Below are 16,778 nucleotides of genomic sequence, written 5' to 3' on the forward strand. Positions count from 1 at the left end.
GGGACAGCAATGCGGGCTCACTGCAGAGCAAGCCAGCACAGTAAGCATAGTGATTGCGCAATCCATGGTGAGGCTCAGCCGGCTCGCGCTCGTTTCTACTTCGTATTTCGAAGAAAAAAAATCCAAAAATGGTGAAGTTAAATGGACAAGAACTTTAAAGTACAAATCAATAAATAAATATGACTGTTTAATCACTTTGCTGCTGTGAAATGTAAATTTCTCCACTGTGAGACTAATAAAGGCATATCCAATATCCAATATCCAATGTATTTTTTCATTTGATATTTCCATGACAGGTGAGGCACGGCCTCACCTGCCTCCCCTGACTGCACGTCACTGTACATTTAGTTATTGATAATTTTGATTCTCTTTGACAGTAAATTTAATGACAAGTCGCCCCCTCACTTCGCCGCCCACCCAAGCCCAATTTGAAAAATGAATTGAAGCACAAGGGTAAACAAATTTAATTGGCTGATATGATTGAAAATACTCGATTGAAGGAACAAACACACATTGTGGCTGTCAAAAATTTATTGAGTTTTTGAAGATGCCAAAAGAAATGTCAAAAGAAGAGAAATGAATCGCTACGCATGATTAGATAAGTCATATTTGCTTTTCTCTAAAATTAGGTTGTATTTCTAAAATTCTAAAATTACGTTGTCTATATACAATAAAAAAGCTTGTGTGAAGTTGAAAGCGTTCAAGTCTTTTGTGAGGATTTGAGCTTCCTGCAGGCATCCCTGTGTTTCTTGCGGTACTCCTGAGTGCAAAAGAGAAAATATATTTTTAGCGTCTACACAATGTCAAGCGAGAAAGAAGCCTTCGAACGTGAATGGCGTTCACCTCTCTGAGCTCCATCCGTCTCTCCTCCCATTCTTCTCGCTCCTCCAGCTGAGACGAGCGACAAAACCACTTGGGACCATCTGAACGGCGACAACGTTAAAAAAAAAATAACATTGCAACAAAAGGAAAATGAGGAAACACATGTTACCAGTGTCTGAAACTGACACCAGGGCAGACAACTCCGAAAAGTTGCCTGCCCGGCCATAAAGTTGCCTGCCCCATTTTTCACAACTTGAAACACAATGAGACGACTAATCGCAAAAAACAACAACATTGTTGCAAAGTATAAAGAATGTTTTTTTTTTTAATTAAGGAAGTACCTACCACAAATGCCCCCTTGCTTAATTTATGGTAGATATCCTTTGCTGAAGATTTTGCTCCAGTTGTCGTTTGTTGTCATGGTGCACAATGCAATGTTTGCGTTGCGTGGTCTGCTAAAAGCCACGTGGACTCCTCTTTCTAAGCGCCTTTCAAAAATCTCAAGTACACTTTATAATCACGGTATAGTCCGAAGCACGAAACAGGCTTCTGATTGGCTGCCTTGCCGAGTATGCAAATTGCCAAACGAACGTTCGTTTGGCAATTTGCAGAGTTTTGAAAGGTGCTTAGAAAGAGAAGTCCATGTGGATTGTAGCGGTTTGCTTGTAGCTTTTGCTTTATTGAAACAAACGTTTGATTTGAACAATCTTTTTTCTTCTTGAAGAAGTTGTCGGCCACCCGGGCCGAGATGTTTTGAAAGTTGTACGCCTGACGCAAAAGTTGTACGCCCCGGGCCTCTGGGCAGACGTTATTTCAAACACTGATGTTACACAATATACGAAAATGTGCATAACATAAACACACCTGTCAATCTGCTGTCATCGAGGCGGAAGAAGAAGAAATTGTTTGAGGATGAAACCATTTCCTCTCTGTGGAGAAAAAGATATTTTTCACTTGGTATGAGTTGTCAACTTGATACATGTTCCAAACGTGGGTTCAAATTAGACACACATTTGGACCATCTGCACTTGACAGGAAAAGCAAAAAAAAGTGGAGTTTCATTCTCACGTTGTGTTTTTAGGCACTGCGCCGCTTTCCTCCTGCTGCACTTCCTCTTCGTCCTCTTCGTCCTCGCTGCTGTCTTGTAGGCGAGAGTCTTGCTGCCACCGGAACACGTTTGGGGCCTGGATGCTCTCAGCCTTGTACTCTAAACATCATTATTATTGGATTAAAACGAGGCCAATGAAATAGCAATCTGTGACATTTGCAAAATGAGCCAGAGCGGAATTTAATATCAATTTCAGTCGACAGCAGGGGGCAGTATATAAAAAAAATGGCAGCGATGAGAGATGAACGTCACTTTCCTCGTTCGTAATATTGCGTCAAGTCAAAAGGCGCACCTTTATTTTCGCTTGCTGGCTGGATATCATCGCCAAAGAAGGAGAACATGAACCCGGAAGGTTCTTCTGGTGCGGGCGCCTTCTTTTCTTCCTCCTCCTCTTGGTCCCAGGTGGGCTTGGGGGGCTCGTCGGGCCTGGGGACGGCGGCGGGCCCAAACAAGGCTTTCAAGTCTCCCGACACATCGTAGAAGATCTCCTTGGAAACCTCCGGAAGCTTCTGAGCCTCCTCGCGCTTTTTCCGCCGTGCCGACTTGCTGCCAAAGAGAACATGCGCGCACGACAGGTTAACGATGGAACAGAAAGAGACTGAACAGAGATTTCTGAAGCTGAAAAAAAAGTCTCCAATCGTTATTTTAAATCTAATTTAGATTAAAATGATGAATAGGCTTGAAACGATAAGTGTCCTTGAGAGTTTTGAAAGGCGCTTATAAATGAAATGTATTATAATGAGTATTATTATTGTTTTTGCACCATACCTTTCTTTTTTTCCGTCTGTTTTGCTTTCGAAGGCAGCATGTTCTTGTTTGCTGGGGTCGTAGTGCAACGCTGACACATCTCTGGAAAAAAATGCACCATGTCTTGTACGATAATTGGCTTTATGAATCATGATGGTGAACTGAAAGGAAATTGTAAAAAAAATATATATCCAAAAACAAATATTATAACCGATAAAATAAAGTAAAACTAGCACTCAGCACAATGGGGGACAGAGCTTTCAGCTGCTCTGCCCCAAACTCTGGAACTCACTTCCTCCCAACATTCGCAACATCGATTCTCTTCCCACTTTCAAATCCCATCTCAAAACCCACCTATTTAAAATTGCATTTTCTGTGTAGCCCTCTCGTTTCTATTTATAATTGTATTTTATTTATTATTGTATCTATGCTTGTGACTGTAAAGTGTCCTTGAGAGCTTTGAAAGGCTTAAAACTAACAAAAGCTACATTTCAGCGCATTTTTGAAAAAAAAAATCTAATAAACTGAGAAACCAAAAATATCCAAAAAGGAATTGCCGATTAAAAAAAAAAAGTAAAAATAAAACCAAAAGGCACCGTAATGAAAACCAGCAAAGTATGAAAAGCCCGACGCTGACACAGCGTTTTTCATCCGCCTGCGTGCGCCTGAATGTAAGGCTGACCTGAAGGTTTTGGTCTTGGCGGGAGGTTTTGCGCTTTTGGCTTGATGTCCCAGAATGCCCTGGAGGATAGAGATGGTCCTCCTTTTCTCCTCCTGTAGAAAGTCCTCATCCTCCACCATGCTTGTTCTGACCTCTGCACCGCCATAGTCGTCAACAACAACGAAGACAAAAAAAAAGTCCTCATTTTTGAGTACATTGAAAAAAAATTAAAGGACTGAAGGGAGAGTAATCATTTGAGGGCAATAAAAATAACAAATTAGAAAAAAAATGCATTTTAGGAGACTACAATTTTTAAATGACATTTTTCTTGGCGAGGCGTAAAATTAAAATTTTATAAGGTGAACATTTAAACTACTAAGAAAAAAAAAATTAAAGGACAACCGACATCACTTTTTTGTTTCCTAACTGACATCAGAAAAACGTTTTATAGCATCTAAAAACCCAAAACACGCAGTATGATATTTTTATTCAAATGCAAAACACCAATAAAAATGACTTAAAGTGTCATAAAGCGTCCTTTAAAGGACAACCGACGTCGCCGGAGAAGTTGTGTCCATAATTTGTATAATGGCTTCAAATGACTTCTACTGAGCGTATTTTACAAAGATTCCACCGCATATAGCTATATTTTACGTTTTAAGACTTGCGCTGTATATTCCGGAAGTCTTGTTTTTGAGTTGCTGACGAGTCCGTACGTGACGTCACTGAAGGAACGCCCCTGACCGAAAAAAAGACATTGTAGCAGTCCTTCCATCACGTCAATGTATTTTGCTGTACTTGTTTGGTCTGAAAACCTCGTGTTGCACCAAATAGCCGCCAGAAGAGGGCATCCAAGCTCCATATAAGGATTTTATCAGCCTGTGGAAACGCAGGTGGCCACAGGAGGTCAGCATTTTGAGGGAGACATTTCCCCCCAATGTTGCCTCAAAATAGCATGGAATAATTTTTTTAATCGATTGCAAACATGTATGCTTTCCTCTTCATAACTATTTGAATCATATTCATAACTGGATGTGTAACAAGAAAGCATATTCTCTGAATCTGAAGCCATTGTTTTGATTCTCCAGCAATGCAAGACGTCTTTGCGTGACGTCACGAACTGGGGGCGGGACTTTATGAAAATGCCCAATTCGCAGCTCAATTTTTTGCAGATTTTGGACACTTTAAGCCATTTTTATTGATGTTTTGCATTTGACTAAAAATATCATCCTGCGGGTTTTGGGTATTTTAGATGCTATAAAACGTTTTTTCAAAAAAGTGACGTCGGTTGTCCTTTAAGGATAGTAAAAACTACAAAAAAATAAAAAACAAAAATACAAGAAAATATAAATTAAGGAGACTACAAACAACAACAAAACAAACAAACAAAAAAACAAGAAGGTACTCGTTATAGAGGGATGAAATAAAAAGATGTCAATGGGGTTAAAAAATAAAAATAAAATAATCCGAAAACAACGTTTACAAGATCTGACCCGACTCTTCCGTGGCGTTTTTTTCCCCCTCTTCCTCTAGGAAACGAGAGTCCATCCGGAAACGCTCGTCCGTGCCGAAGCGAGACTGCAATTCCATTAGCTGGGGGAAAAAACATGTGGCGCACGCACACACAAACACACACGTGGGACTCAAGTTAAGGACTGAAAGGATGACATTTCCAAGAAGATTGTCTGTTCACCTTTTGTCCTGCTTGGCCTTCAAACTGAGGCCTGATGTGGAACCTGCTGCTGTCTTCATCTTCATCACCATCCTCCTCATCCTCACTGCTGTCAAAAAGACGAGGCCCTGACGCCGCGTCGCGCTCCTGAAGGCAACAAGCATGACAAGGAGCCCGCCGACCTGTCTGGAAGAGCCGATTAAAAGCGCGCAGCTCACCTTGACTCTGGCCGGAACGCTCTCATCGGCGCCAGCCGCCGCGGATTCATCTTCGTCATCTGAATTGAAGACGATGTGCTTTCCTGTTTTTGGAGTCACAGCATCCTGAATGACAAAAGATTATTTTTAATATGGGTCAATAGAAATTTTCACCTCGAGACAACATGCATTTAGATGAGGGTGGCCCAGTAGTGGAGTGGTTAGCACGCCGACTTTAAAGTGCAGAGGTTGTGAGTTCAAGACCCGGTCCGGCTTCCCTGTGTGGAGTTTGCATGTTCTCCCCGGGCCCGCGTGGGTTTTCTCCGGGTTTTCCGGTTTCCTCACACATTCCAAAAACATGCATGGCTGGCTGACTGAACACTCCAGATTGTCCGTAGGTGTGAGTGTGGGAGTGACTGTTGTTTGTCTATATGTGCCCCTGAGATTAGCTGGCAAACAATTCAGGGTGCCCCCTGAAGACAACAGGAATAGGTTCCAGGACCCCCCGCGATCCTAATGAGGAATAAGTGGTACGGATAATAGATAGATGGATGCGTTTAGATGCCAGTTTAAAAAAATGGAGTGCCTTTAGGTTTGCCTAATAGTTATTATTATTATGTAATACTGATGTACAGACAAAAATAAAAACGAGGGCAGATTTAGAAACACACCAAAAATAAATAAATAAATAAATAAACAAATAATAAAATAAATAAATAAATGAATGAATAAACAAAATAAAGACATGAATAAAATGAAATTGCATGTCTGATTTAAAATCGTTCTATATATCCAAGAATAAATGTCATTTTATGAGCAAAAATAAATACATCTCAGAGTAATAGTTTAGTATTACAAACCAAATTTTTCACATTACCAGAAAGCAGTCAAATCGAGTAAAATCCAAATCTCACAGCAATGAAAAGGAAGTTATGAAAAAAAACCCATCAAGAACAATAACAACAACAAAAAAAATACTAATGAACTCATTCACTGCCATTTACAAATGTCGGGAATTGAAAATATGACGTAGAGCGCCATTCCCGAATTTTTTCGGCATTTGTTATTTCATTCTTAAGTGCCGATGAAGCACTGGCCATGGCCTCTGGCAATGTTTTTTCTTTTCCACAAGGAGGCAGCATTTCCCTTCTTTACATGAAGGCGCTTTGTTCCAACTTCAGCTGTTGTTCAAGTGCTGTAAAGAGCAATATGTTTGTATTTCATTGTATTTTGTACAACCACTCCCATTTCAAGCTCAGATAACTCCTGACCCATATAACTTAGGAATTAACTATTTCTTAATGAAAGAAGTCAAGTGTTTCTAACACTGTATTGATTGAATGTTTATGTAGTTATAAAACTCAATATTCTGTGGGTCCTGGAATTCAAGTGACAATGACAAAAACCCTGGCACTGGAGTGGGCACATTTTTGCAAGCCGGGCAGTGAATGACTGAACCTGACCAGAATTTTACGTATAAAACATACCATACTTTCCGGTGTATGAGGCGCACCCAAAAGCTTTAATTTCCTTAAAAAGATGACCCTGCATCTTATACGCAGGTGTGCCTTATATGTGAAGTAATATTGAGCCACAGCAGGTCTCACAACTACTTTCAGCAGCCACGACTCCATTTTCCCCCTTGTAGAAGAAATTGGGTGACACGCCAGCATCTACTGTAGCGCCAAATAATGTTGGTGTGACTTATATTTTGAAAACTTTTATATATTTATATGTTAAGTGTGGAAAACTTTTATTCATTCATTGAAGGTGCGCCTTATAGTCTGGTGCAGCTTTAATAGGGATATAGTCACGATTTATTGGGGGTGTGCCTTATACTCCGATGCGCCTTTTACAGCGGAAAATACCCTAATTTGACAAAATGACATCCTGATTTTCACAATAAATATCAGAAAATGAAAAAGGAAATGTAGTTGACAAATGACACATTCCTCGAGTAAAATGTGACGACAAGAAAGAAATTGTCCTTGTCGCCAAGCCAAAAAAGTGAACGGCATTGATCACGTCCCGATGTGGCAACGCTGAACTCACCAGGTTGGCCAGCGCCCCCTGGATCAGCTTCTTATGCTCCTCGGCCTGCTTTTGCCTCCGCTGGACGGCCGCCAATCTCCTTTCGTTGTCCTTCTTCTGACGCCGTTCTTCCTCCTTAGTGCTCAGCCTAGGGGGGCGCACTGGCACCGCCAAAGCCGCTTCCGCCACCTCCTCGGATGAGGATGACGACTCATCCGATTTGCCTTTCTTGTTTTCTTGCATGTACGTCACCTTTGGCGCCTCCTTATGGGGAGCGGATGGAAGCTTCGTCCCGGCGACCGCGCTACCATTCAGCTTTTTGGCTTCACATTTGATGTCCAGGTGGTCGTCAGGCAATGTTCCTCGCTTGGGGACGTGTGGCGAAGTGACTCGGGCATCGTGTGCAGCCGGTTTCGTCAACATGTGCTTGGTCTGCTCGGCCATTTTTGGGAGATAAGACAGGGACATTTCCAGACGGTTGACATTGGGGAACGTGGCCTCGTCGTCGGAATTTGCAGAGTCCACCTCATCCTCGGAAAGGACGGTCATCTCCTTTGGGGAGTCATTGTCGTTGTCTTCTTTACTCGTGGCCTTTTCTGTTCTTTTTTTGCAGATTTTTTTCTGAGGGGGCTTTTTGGAAATGGCGATTCCCTTAGAGCCAAAAGAAACCTTTGCTTGTTCGTCCCGTGTGCTCACCGGTGGACGGCGCACTACCGCCGCCTCCTCGGATGAAGATGAAGACCCATCCGACGTGTCCTTTGTATTTCCCGGAGCGTCCATTTTCGCTAGCGCGTCCTCGTCGAGCATGGCCGTGCCCCGAAAAGGGGGAAGCGTTGTCTTGGCAACCGCTCTCCCTTTCCGCTTCACCTTATTGGCTTCGCGTTCGTTGTCACTCCTGTCGTCTCCTAGGAGTTCGGCTAGGATGTCCTCGGGCAAGGTTCCCCGCTTGGGGACGCGTGCCGGGGCGACTTGGGCCTTCAGCGTAGGGGGCTTCGCCGACTTTTCCGGGGACTCCTCAACAAGCTTCTGGAGATCGGCTAGGGAGATTTCCAGATGGGTGACGTTGGCAAACATGGACTCATAGTCGGAATCGGCAGAGTTCAGCTCTTCCTTGTCTTCCTCGGTCATTATCTCCGTCAAACTCTCCTTTTCTTCTTTAATTTGCCTCTTTGGCTTTGCCGTTTCTTTCTTTCTTTCTTCAGGGATGTTCTTCTTCTTCTGAGGTAGAGGAGGCTTCCTGGGAGTGGCAATTTTCTCTGTGCCAGTCAGGTCCTTCTCAGCTTGGTGTTTTCTCTTCGTCGCTGCAGCCCTATCTGCTTGGACGTTCGCTCGTGGAGGAAGAAGACGTTTCTTTGAAGTGAAAAGTTCGTCCGTGTCAGCAGAGTTGTAACCGTCCTCGTCTTGGTTCATCCGGCTGCCTAGAATAATAGAAAAAGTTGGATTCAATTAGGACAAATGCCTGGATGGAGCAGTAGAGTGATACAATATTCATGTTTGTTCTTTGTTTTTTCTAGGAAAAGAGTAAATTATAAAAAAACAAGTGTATATATATATATATATATATATATATATATATATATATATATATATATATATATATATATATATATATATATACAGTAAAGTCTCGTTATATCGATATTCAAGGGAGTCCGAAAAAATATCGATATAACCGGGACTATCGATATATCCGACCCTGTTTGCATGTAATTTTCTCCGTGCGTGCATAGAAATAGTATCGATATAACCGGGACTATCGATATATCCGATATAACGAGACTTTACTGTATATATATATATATATATATATATATATATATATATATATATATATATATAAAAAAATCCTCGTCTCACCCCTCATGGGTGGTGTCTGTCCCCCATTTTAGCTCGGGTCCTCTACCAGATTCCAGGAAGCTTGAGGATTCTGTGCAGTATCCGTGCTGTTCCTAGCACTGCGCTTTTCTGGACCGAGATATCCGATGTTGTTCCCGGGATCTGTTGCAACCACTCGTCGAGTTTGGGGGTCACTGCCCCGAGTGCTCCGACCACCACAGGCACGACTGTCACCTTTACCTTCCAGGCTCTCTCCAGCTCCCCTCTGAGCCCTTCGTATTTCTCGAGTTTCTCATGTTCCTTTTTTCTGATGTTACCATCACTCGGGACCGCTACATCCACGACAACGGCTTTCCTTTCCCCTTTATCTATGACCACGATATCTGGTTGGTTGGCCATTACCATCTTGTCAGTCTGTATCTGGAAGTCCCACAGGATCTTTGCTCTGTCATTCTCTACTACCTTGGGAGGTGTTTCCCATTTTGACCTTGGGGTTTCCAGTCCATACTCCGCACAGATGTTTCGGTAGACTATGCCAGCCACCTGGTTATGGCGCTCCATGTAGGCTTTCCCTGCCAGTATTTTACACCCTGCAGTTATGTGTTGGATTGTCTCACGTGCCTCTTTGCACAACCTACACCTTGGGTCTTGCCTGGTGTGGTATATCCCTGCCTCTATGGCTCTGGTGTTCAGGCCAGTTATTTGAGCAGCCAGGATGAGTGCCTCTGTGCTGTCCTTTAGGCCAGCCCTCTCTAGCCACTGATAGGACTTCTTGAGATCAGCCACTTCTGTTATGGTTCGGTGGTACATCCCATGTAGGGGCTTTTCCTCCCATGATTGTCCCTCTTCCAGCACCTCATTCTCTGTTCCCCATTGTCTGAGACATTCTCTGGGTACATCATCCGTTGGAGCCTTCTCTTTGATGTAGTCATGGAGCTTGGATGTTTCATCCTGGACAGTGGCTCTCACACTCACTAGTCCCCGGCCTCCTTCCTTACGGCTTGTGTAGTCTCAGGGTGCTGAACTTGGTATGGATCCCTCCATGCATGGTGAGGAGTTTTCGGGTCTTAACATCCGTGGTCTGAATCTCATCCTTTGGCCACCTTATTATTCCTGCAGGGTATCTGATCACTGGCAGGGCATAGCTGTTTATTGCCCGGGTCTTGTTCTTGCCATTGAGCTGGCATCTGAGGACTTGCCTCACCCGCTGGAGGTATTTGGTCAAAGCCGCTTTCCTTGTTGCTAGTTCGAGGTTGCCATTGTCCTGTGGTATACCAAGGTACTTGTAGCTCTTTTCAATGTCTGCTATTGTTCCTTCAGGGAGTGAGACCCCTTCAGTGTGGACTACCTTGCCCCTTAGTCACCATCCGACCACATTTCTCCAGCCCGAATGACATTCCGATATCACTGCTGTAGATCCTGGTTGTGTGGATCAGAGTGTCCATGTCCCTTTCGCTCTTAGCATACAGCTTTATGTCATCCATGTAGAGGAGGTGACTGATCGTAGCTCCATTTCTGCGGCAGTATCCAGAGCCTGTCTTAGCGATTATCTGGCTGAGGGGGTTCAGTCCTATGCAGAACAGCAATGGGGAGAACACCTTGGTATATGCCACGTTTGATGGACACTTGCGTTAGTGGCTTGCCATTGGCTTCAAGTGTGGTTTTCCACATCCTCATCAAGTTTGCAATGAAGGCTCTCAGGGTCCTGTTGACCTTATACAACTCCAAGCATTCAGTGATCCATGTGTGTGGCATCGAGTCATATGCTTTCTTGTAATCAATCCAGGCTGTGCACAGGTTGGTATGTCGGGACCTGCAGTCTTGTGCGACTGTTCTGCCAACCAGCAGCTGATGTTTGGCACCTCTAGTATCTCTACCAATGCCTTTCTGTGCTTTGCTCATGTATTGATCCATGTGTCCACTTATCTTAGCAGCAATGATGCCTGACATGAGCTTCCATGGTGTGGAGAGACAGGTTATTGGCCGATAGTTGGAAGGAACTGCCCCCTTTGAGGAATCCTTCATGATCAGGATTGTTCGCCCTTCGGTTAGCCATCCTGGGTGAGTCCCATCCTTCAGCAACTGGTTCATTTGTGCTGCTAGGTGCTCATGGAGAGCTGTGAGTTTCTGTAGCCAATAGGTGTGGACCATATCTGGGCCTGGTGCCGTCCAGTTTTTCATCTTTCTTGTATGTCTGCCGCTGTGATGGTAACTGGGTTCTGTTCAGGGAGGTTGCTGTGCTCCTCTTTCAGAGTCACCAGCCATTGTGCACAGCTGTTATGTGCGACCTCCTTCTCCCATATGCCTTTCCAGTATCTTTCACTTTCCAGCCTTGGAGGGTCTGCTCTGCTGTTAGAACCCTGTCATTGAGCGTACACTTTCGCAGGTTGTGTTGCGAACAGCCTGTTTATTCTTCTGGACTCATTCTCTTATATATATATATATATATATATATATATATATATATATATATATATATATATATATATATATATATATATATATATATATATATATATATATATATATAAGGGGGGGAGGGGTGATTTTATAGTATATAAGTAATAAAAAAAACCATGACAGAAATATTTCCCGTTGAGAGGCTGAAATTTTGAGGATTTGGCCAATTTCAAATTCAACAAGGTCTCAAAACGATGATGGTATTTTCCGGTGTATAAGGCGCACCCCGAGAGAATGGTGTCTTTTAAAACTTTTGCCATATATAAGCCGCCCCAAACTATAAGGCGCACATTCAATGAATGAAAACTGTTTTCCAAATATATAAATATGTAAAAGTTTTCCAAATATAAGGCACACCAAATTATAAGGATAGGCTGGGGTTACACACGACTTCTACTGTGGGAAATGGAGTCGTGGCTGCTGACAGTAGTTGCGAGACCTGTTGTGGCTCAATATGAATTCACATATAAGGCACACCTGCGTATAAGATGCAGGGTAATCTTTTCAAGGAAATTAAAGCTTTTGGGTGCGCCTCATACACCGGAAAGTACGGTATGTTTTATACGTAAAATTCTGGTCAGGTTCAGTCATTCACTGTATCAGGCGCAGGTTCATCTTTTGAAGAAAATCAGGGCTGTGCTTTATACACCTGAAAATACGGTATAATCTGATAACCAATTAGTTGTTCATTCCTTCATTCATTGTTGCACCTCAACCAAATTCCACATTTCAACTTCACACAACTTGTTTTCACCTTGACACTTCTGCCAGTCTCCACCAAACTTGACCAAGTAGTCGTCTCCCACCACTTCCAGGTTGTCATCCTGCACGTCCCGCCCCGGTGCATTGTGGGAAGCCTGCTCGAGCGCCACTAGCCGCCGGATCTCCTCTTCCGAATCGCTGTCCTCGTAATGTGCGCGTTCTCTCTTTGGACGCTTGGCATTTGCCAGCACAAATTCATTCACGGGCTGATGATTCTTTATTTTCTCTGCTCTGAGATGGAAGAGACGGTCAAGAAGAGCAGAAAGATGGAAAAATAAATGATCAAAAGCTTTGTTACCTGGCTTGGTCTTGAGCTCGAATGGATTCAATCACATCTGCGTGAGTCCTTTTGGGCTTTGGGGACGGACACGGTGGGAACTCTCCTCGTCTCTTCTTGCTGATGTCATCGTCGCCGCCGTTCATCTCCCAGGTGAGCTTGGCCACGGGGGTGGGAGGGTCCGGGTCGGCAGTGGGTCGGTCCAAGCACCGGATGTTGTGGCAGTATTTTGACGGGTCATATTTGATGGTGCGACTTTTGGTGCCTTTCTTGCAGCGCAGTTGCATGACCGGCAACACGCGGCCAAATTTACTGACCACCCAGTCCTAAAAAAGAAAAATAGTCAACATATCTTTTTTTTAAACACATATTTTGGCGTGATAGGTTAGGTTTGGATAAAATAAAGGCAAAGTAATTAACACGACAGACAGTTTATGTTTATACTTCCCTGACTAACCTTTTGATTTGCAGCCCTAAAACGGTTATTTAAAAAAAAAAACAATTGACGACATCACGATGATGATTCGTGTTGGATTAAGTTCTAACCAGTCACACCTTATGTCCAGGTATTTCTGTGCCCGGCACAGCTGCCTTCATATTGAAATTTTCCACACCGGCTTGGCCAAGAGACTCCAACAGCTTGGGGGTGTTTTGGTGTTTATCGTCTGTGTCCTGACGGGGGCGATCTTGCTCCAATTGCCTCTCCTGAGCCAACCTAGGGCGACAATTTAATCAAATCAAAGGGAATACAGTAATCCCTTGCTACTTCGCGGTCCGATTATCTCGGCCCTTGATGCATCACAGATTTTTTTTAACCTAAAAAAAAGCCGCAAATGGCAGCAGAGCAGTGACGTGCAGTCAGGGGAGGCAGGTGAGGCTGTGCCTCATCTGTCATCATGGAAATATCAAATGACAAAGTAAATTAAACCGTTATATTTACTTAGTGATTTGTACTTTACCGTTCTTTTCCATTTAACTTCACCACTTTTGGATTTCTTTTCAAAATTGCTGAATTTTCACATGTACCGTTCAAATACTAAGTGGAGACGAGTGGTGAGGACCAGCCGGTTGTGCCTCACCACGGATTGTGCAATCACTATTCTAACTGTGCTGGCTTGCTCTGCAGTGAGACCGCATTGCTGTCCCTCTGCATATCACTATTAAAGTGTTCAAAAGCTTTGAGTATATCAACTAAATTTCTACAGTTTACCTGGTGTATATAATGTACAGTCACTGTACATTATAAACAGTATGCTACAGTGTTTATTTTATTTTATTTTTTATCAAAAAAAGCAAATCCAATCCAATCCAAAACTGTGTGCATAGGTGAGGCACACAGTTCTCGTGCCTCATGACAGGGGGCACTGGTGATTAGAGAATCTTCTTGCGACTCCTCGACTGCAGAATAATAGAATTAGTGAGAGCAAGCTACAGTAAACAGTTAGCAAGTGAAGTGCAACCATCCTGTCATTTTTTCGTGTTGCTTGGCCTTATTTTCAGAATGATGGATTGAATATCTAAATCTAAATTGAAAGAATTTTCTAAACGGGACTTTCAATCGAAGCAGGAGATAATAATTAAAGGAAGACGAACACCGGACTGTATAGCTCACAAACGGCGAGGGATGAATGTAGATCTCCTGGACAGCTTCTCAGCTTTTTGGCCCAGAAGGATCTCATTAAAACTATTCCTGAGGCGACAAAGTTGCTCCAGCTCGTGCTCACTGTTCCAGCTACTACAGCATCAATGGAGCGGTCATTCTCAGCACTGAAAAGACTGAAAACATACAGTCAGAACAGGACCGATCAAGGACGACTTTCTTCACTGGCAGTGATCTCCATTGAGACAGAGAGACTTGGACTTCATTTATAAGTAAAGGTAACACGATAACGTTTTTTTTATTCTTTTTTTCTATGCTACAGTTTGTATACAGTATATAAAGAATGCTGACATGACATTTTAAACAAACACATTAACTGTTGCCAATCAAATGGTGAATAAGCTACTCTGAGGAGTTCATATGTTTGTAAATCTGACTGTGATGACATCAGTGCCTCACCAGCCATGAACCTCCCCGCACGTCACTGCAGCAGTCACTACAATACAGTACTGTAAAACAACAGTGGGTCATATACAGCATTCATTAGATTTACTGTTGCTATTTTTTAATTTATTCATCAATTTTGAGGTATTACTAAGCTGTAAATGCACAAAAACAAACCTTAGTTCAGTAACCAAAAACATCTGTTTCATTTGGCCACACCTGACAATGAGTTGACAATTAATGTAAACAACAAACAATATTCATCACTTTGCTTACTGTACATTAATCATCTTGACTTTGTTTACATTCATGTGATGCAGCACTGTCAACTCTGTTTTTTCTTTGTTCATTTGTTTTCGTGCTGACTCGGGCCAAAGCTGATTGGGCGAGAGACGACACTACTGGACAGCATTCAACCTACCTGAATGCTTATCCTTCATCCTGATCTTGCGTCGCGTTAGTTCAAGGTTATGTACTGTACGTATTCTCATATTTTGATTAGTATTTAAGTTTTGTACTGTACTACAAACATTTACTGTGCTTTTTTATGCATGTCCAGTGCTGCGTTCCACTAAATTTGGCCTTATAAATATTTTATATGTAGGGTTCGCTACATCACAGTTTTTCGTCTATCGCGGGTGGTCCCGGTCCGCATTAACCGCGATAAACGAGGGATTGTCGTATGATCAAGCACCTATGTCAAAGTCGGTAAAAAAAAATGCACTTACTTGTGCAGGAAACTCTCCTTAGCAGGTTCAATTTGCAGCGTTCCTCCTTTCCATTTGGATTTGTTTAACACCGTCATGCCTGACAAACAAAGAAAATGTGAAAGTGTTCCTTCTCTTTTTTTTAAACATGTATATAGTGCTGTTAAATTCACTTACACTTCTTCAAGTCTTTGTCAGAAATGTTGAGGTTGATGTAAGCAAAGGTTTTGAAGGGAATACCTGGTAAGGAACGCGGATGTGATTACATTTGAAAATACCAGTTCCCAGCTGTCTTAAGCCTTCATTAAAATATCCCAATGACTTCCTTTCTTTGTAGCTTTTCTGCCTTAAGGCGATAAGACCATAGCATCATGCATTTTGTTTGTTCCGGGGATTAAAGAGCATTCGTATAAAGACTAAATGGGAATATAGTAGAAAAGCTGTTATTTGATATTTGTGTGTGTTCATGTAAAATCAGGGGTCACCCTCGTCATCTCGCCGGGTCCGGAGCTCCACATCTTCCACGTTTCCAAATTTGCCAAACCGATCCGTGAGGTCTTTCTGAGTGACTGAGTGGCTTAAACCGCCCACGTACACACGTGGCATCTTTCCTGATAGGACAAAACAGTACATTATAGTGGAGCACAGAACAGTATAGCACAGGACAGCATTTGAAAGTATCATGCAATCACATTATATAAGAAAATAAATGCTTAATATACAAGTACTGCAGTCAGAATATTACATATTCCTAAATATAAGGAATCATAATCATCACAAATTGATTTCTGAGTAAGTGCATGCTTGCGTGACAGTCATTGAATAAATACAATTGTTTTAAATTCAATACATTTTAAATCTAATGATTCAGAATCAGAAAACCTTTATTTGTCCCACAATGGGGAAATTTGCAGTCCACAGCAGCAATTTGAAAGGGGATGGGGGCGGTGGGTGAAAGGATAGAAAAACAAGATATTCTAAGCATAGTAAAATAAAAATGACAACTGTATACTGTAAATGTGCAAAATCGTTTCACATGAAGTATGTAAGTATATATTGATCGAAGTCTAATCCTATGAAATGGTCCACCGTCTGACATTTAAGTATTATTTGTACAACGTTCTGTGTTGGCGCAAATTCGCATTCCATGTCGATATCTACTTCAAACGTTCATGCCCATAATAGTACAGTAAATAACAAACAAAACCAGAGCAATGACCAGTCGTGGTTATCATACAAGTGTAGTTGTTCCTAGCATTTTCAACACAATCAAGCTAAGGTTACAAGTTAACTACGAAACCAACCGTAAATATCAACGTTGAAGTGCTGCCAACCCCAATCAAATCAAGTGTAAAATAATTGACAAGTACACGTATATTGCTGATACAAATCTATATATTGAACTCACATGGATTCCGTAGGTGTTACCTTGAAAAGGGCTCGACGCCACGGTT

The 16,778-nt window shown here is 42.4% G+C and overlaps 1 protein-coding gene across 1 annotated transcript; it reads right to left on the minus strand.

The window, feature by feature from the left end:
• Nucleotides 1–513: 513 nt before the first annotated feature.
• nol8 (nucleolar protein 8) lies at nucleotides 514–16,728 on the minus strand. Its single transcript, XM_089009331.1, has 18 exons — nucleotides 16,629–16,728; nucleotides 15,810–15,935; nucleotides 15,502–15,564; nucleotides 15,346–15,424; nucleotides 13,129–13,288; nucleotides 12,595–12,899; nucleotides 12,289–12,527; nucleotides 7,260–8,656; nucleotides 5,229–5,333; nucleotides 5,032–5,157; nucleotides 4,832–4,931; nucleotides 3,360–3,492; nucleotides 2,699–2,779; nucleotides 2,223–2,476; nucleotides 1,891–2,029; nucleotides 1,687–1,751; nucleotides 844–923; nucleotides 514–760 (listed from the first exon to the last, which is right to left on the minus strand). Exons 2-18 carry the CDS (start codon nucleotides 15,928–15,930, stop codon nucleotides 701–703), a joined length of 3,507 nt encoding a protein of 1,168 aa, XP_088865457.1. The 5' UTR covers nucleotides 15,931–15,935; nucleotides 16,629–16,728; the 3' UTR covers nucleotides 514–700.
• Between the last annotated feature and the right edge of the window lie 50 nt (nucleotides 16,729–16,778).

The sequence above is a fragment of the Hippocampus bargibanti genome, linkage group LG12 (assembly GCF_051943395.1).
Source record: "Hippocampus bargibanti isolate YZ-2025 linkage group LG12, ASM5194339v1, whole genome shotgun sequence".
Classification (NCBI taxonomy): Eukaryota; Metazoa; Chordata; class Actinopteri; order Syngnathiformes; family Syngnathidae; genus Hippocampus; species Hippocampus bargibanti.

Bases quoted from the DNA above. Each gene is read 5' to 3' on its own strand.
- nol8 (XM_089009331.1), bottom strand. From the start codon at position 15,930: ATGCCACGTGTGTACGTGGGCGGTTTAAGCCACTCAGTCACTCAGAAA. The intron at 2,477-2,698 runs GTATGGTGCAAA...TCTCTTTGGCAG, and splicing joins ACAGACGGAAAAAAAGAAAG to CAAGTCGGCACGGCGGAAAA. The intron at 924-1,686 runs GTGTGTTTATGT...GTCGCCGTTCAG, and splicing joins CGATGACAGCAGATTGACAG to ATGGTCCCAAGTGGTTTTGT.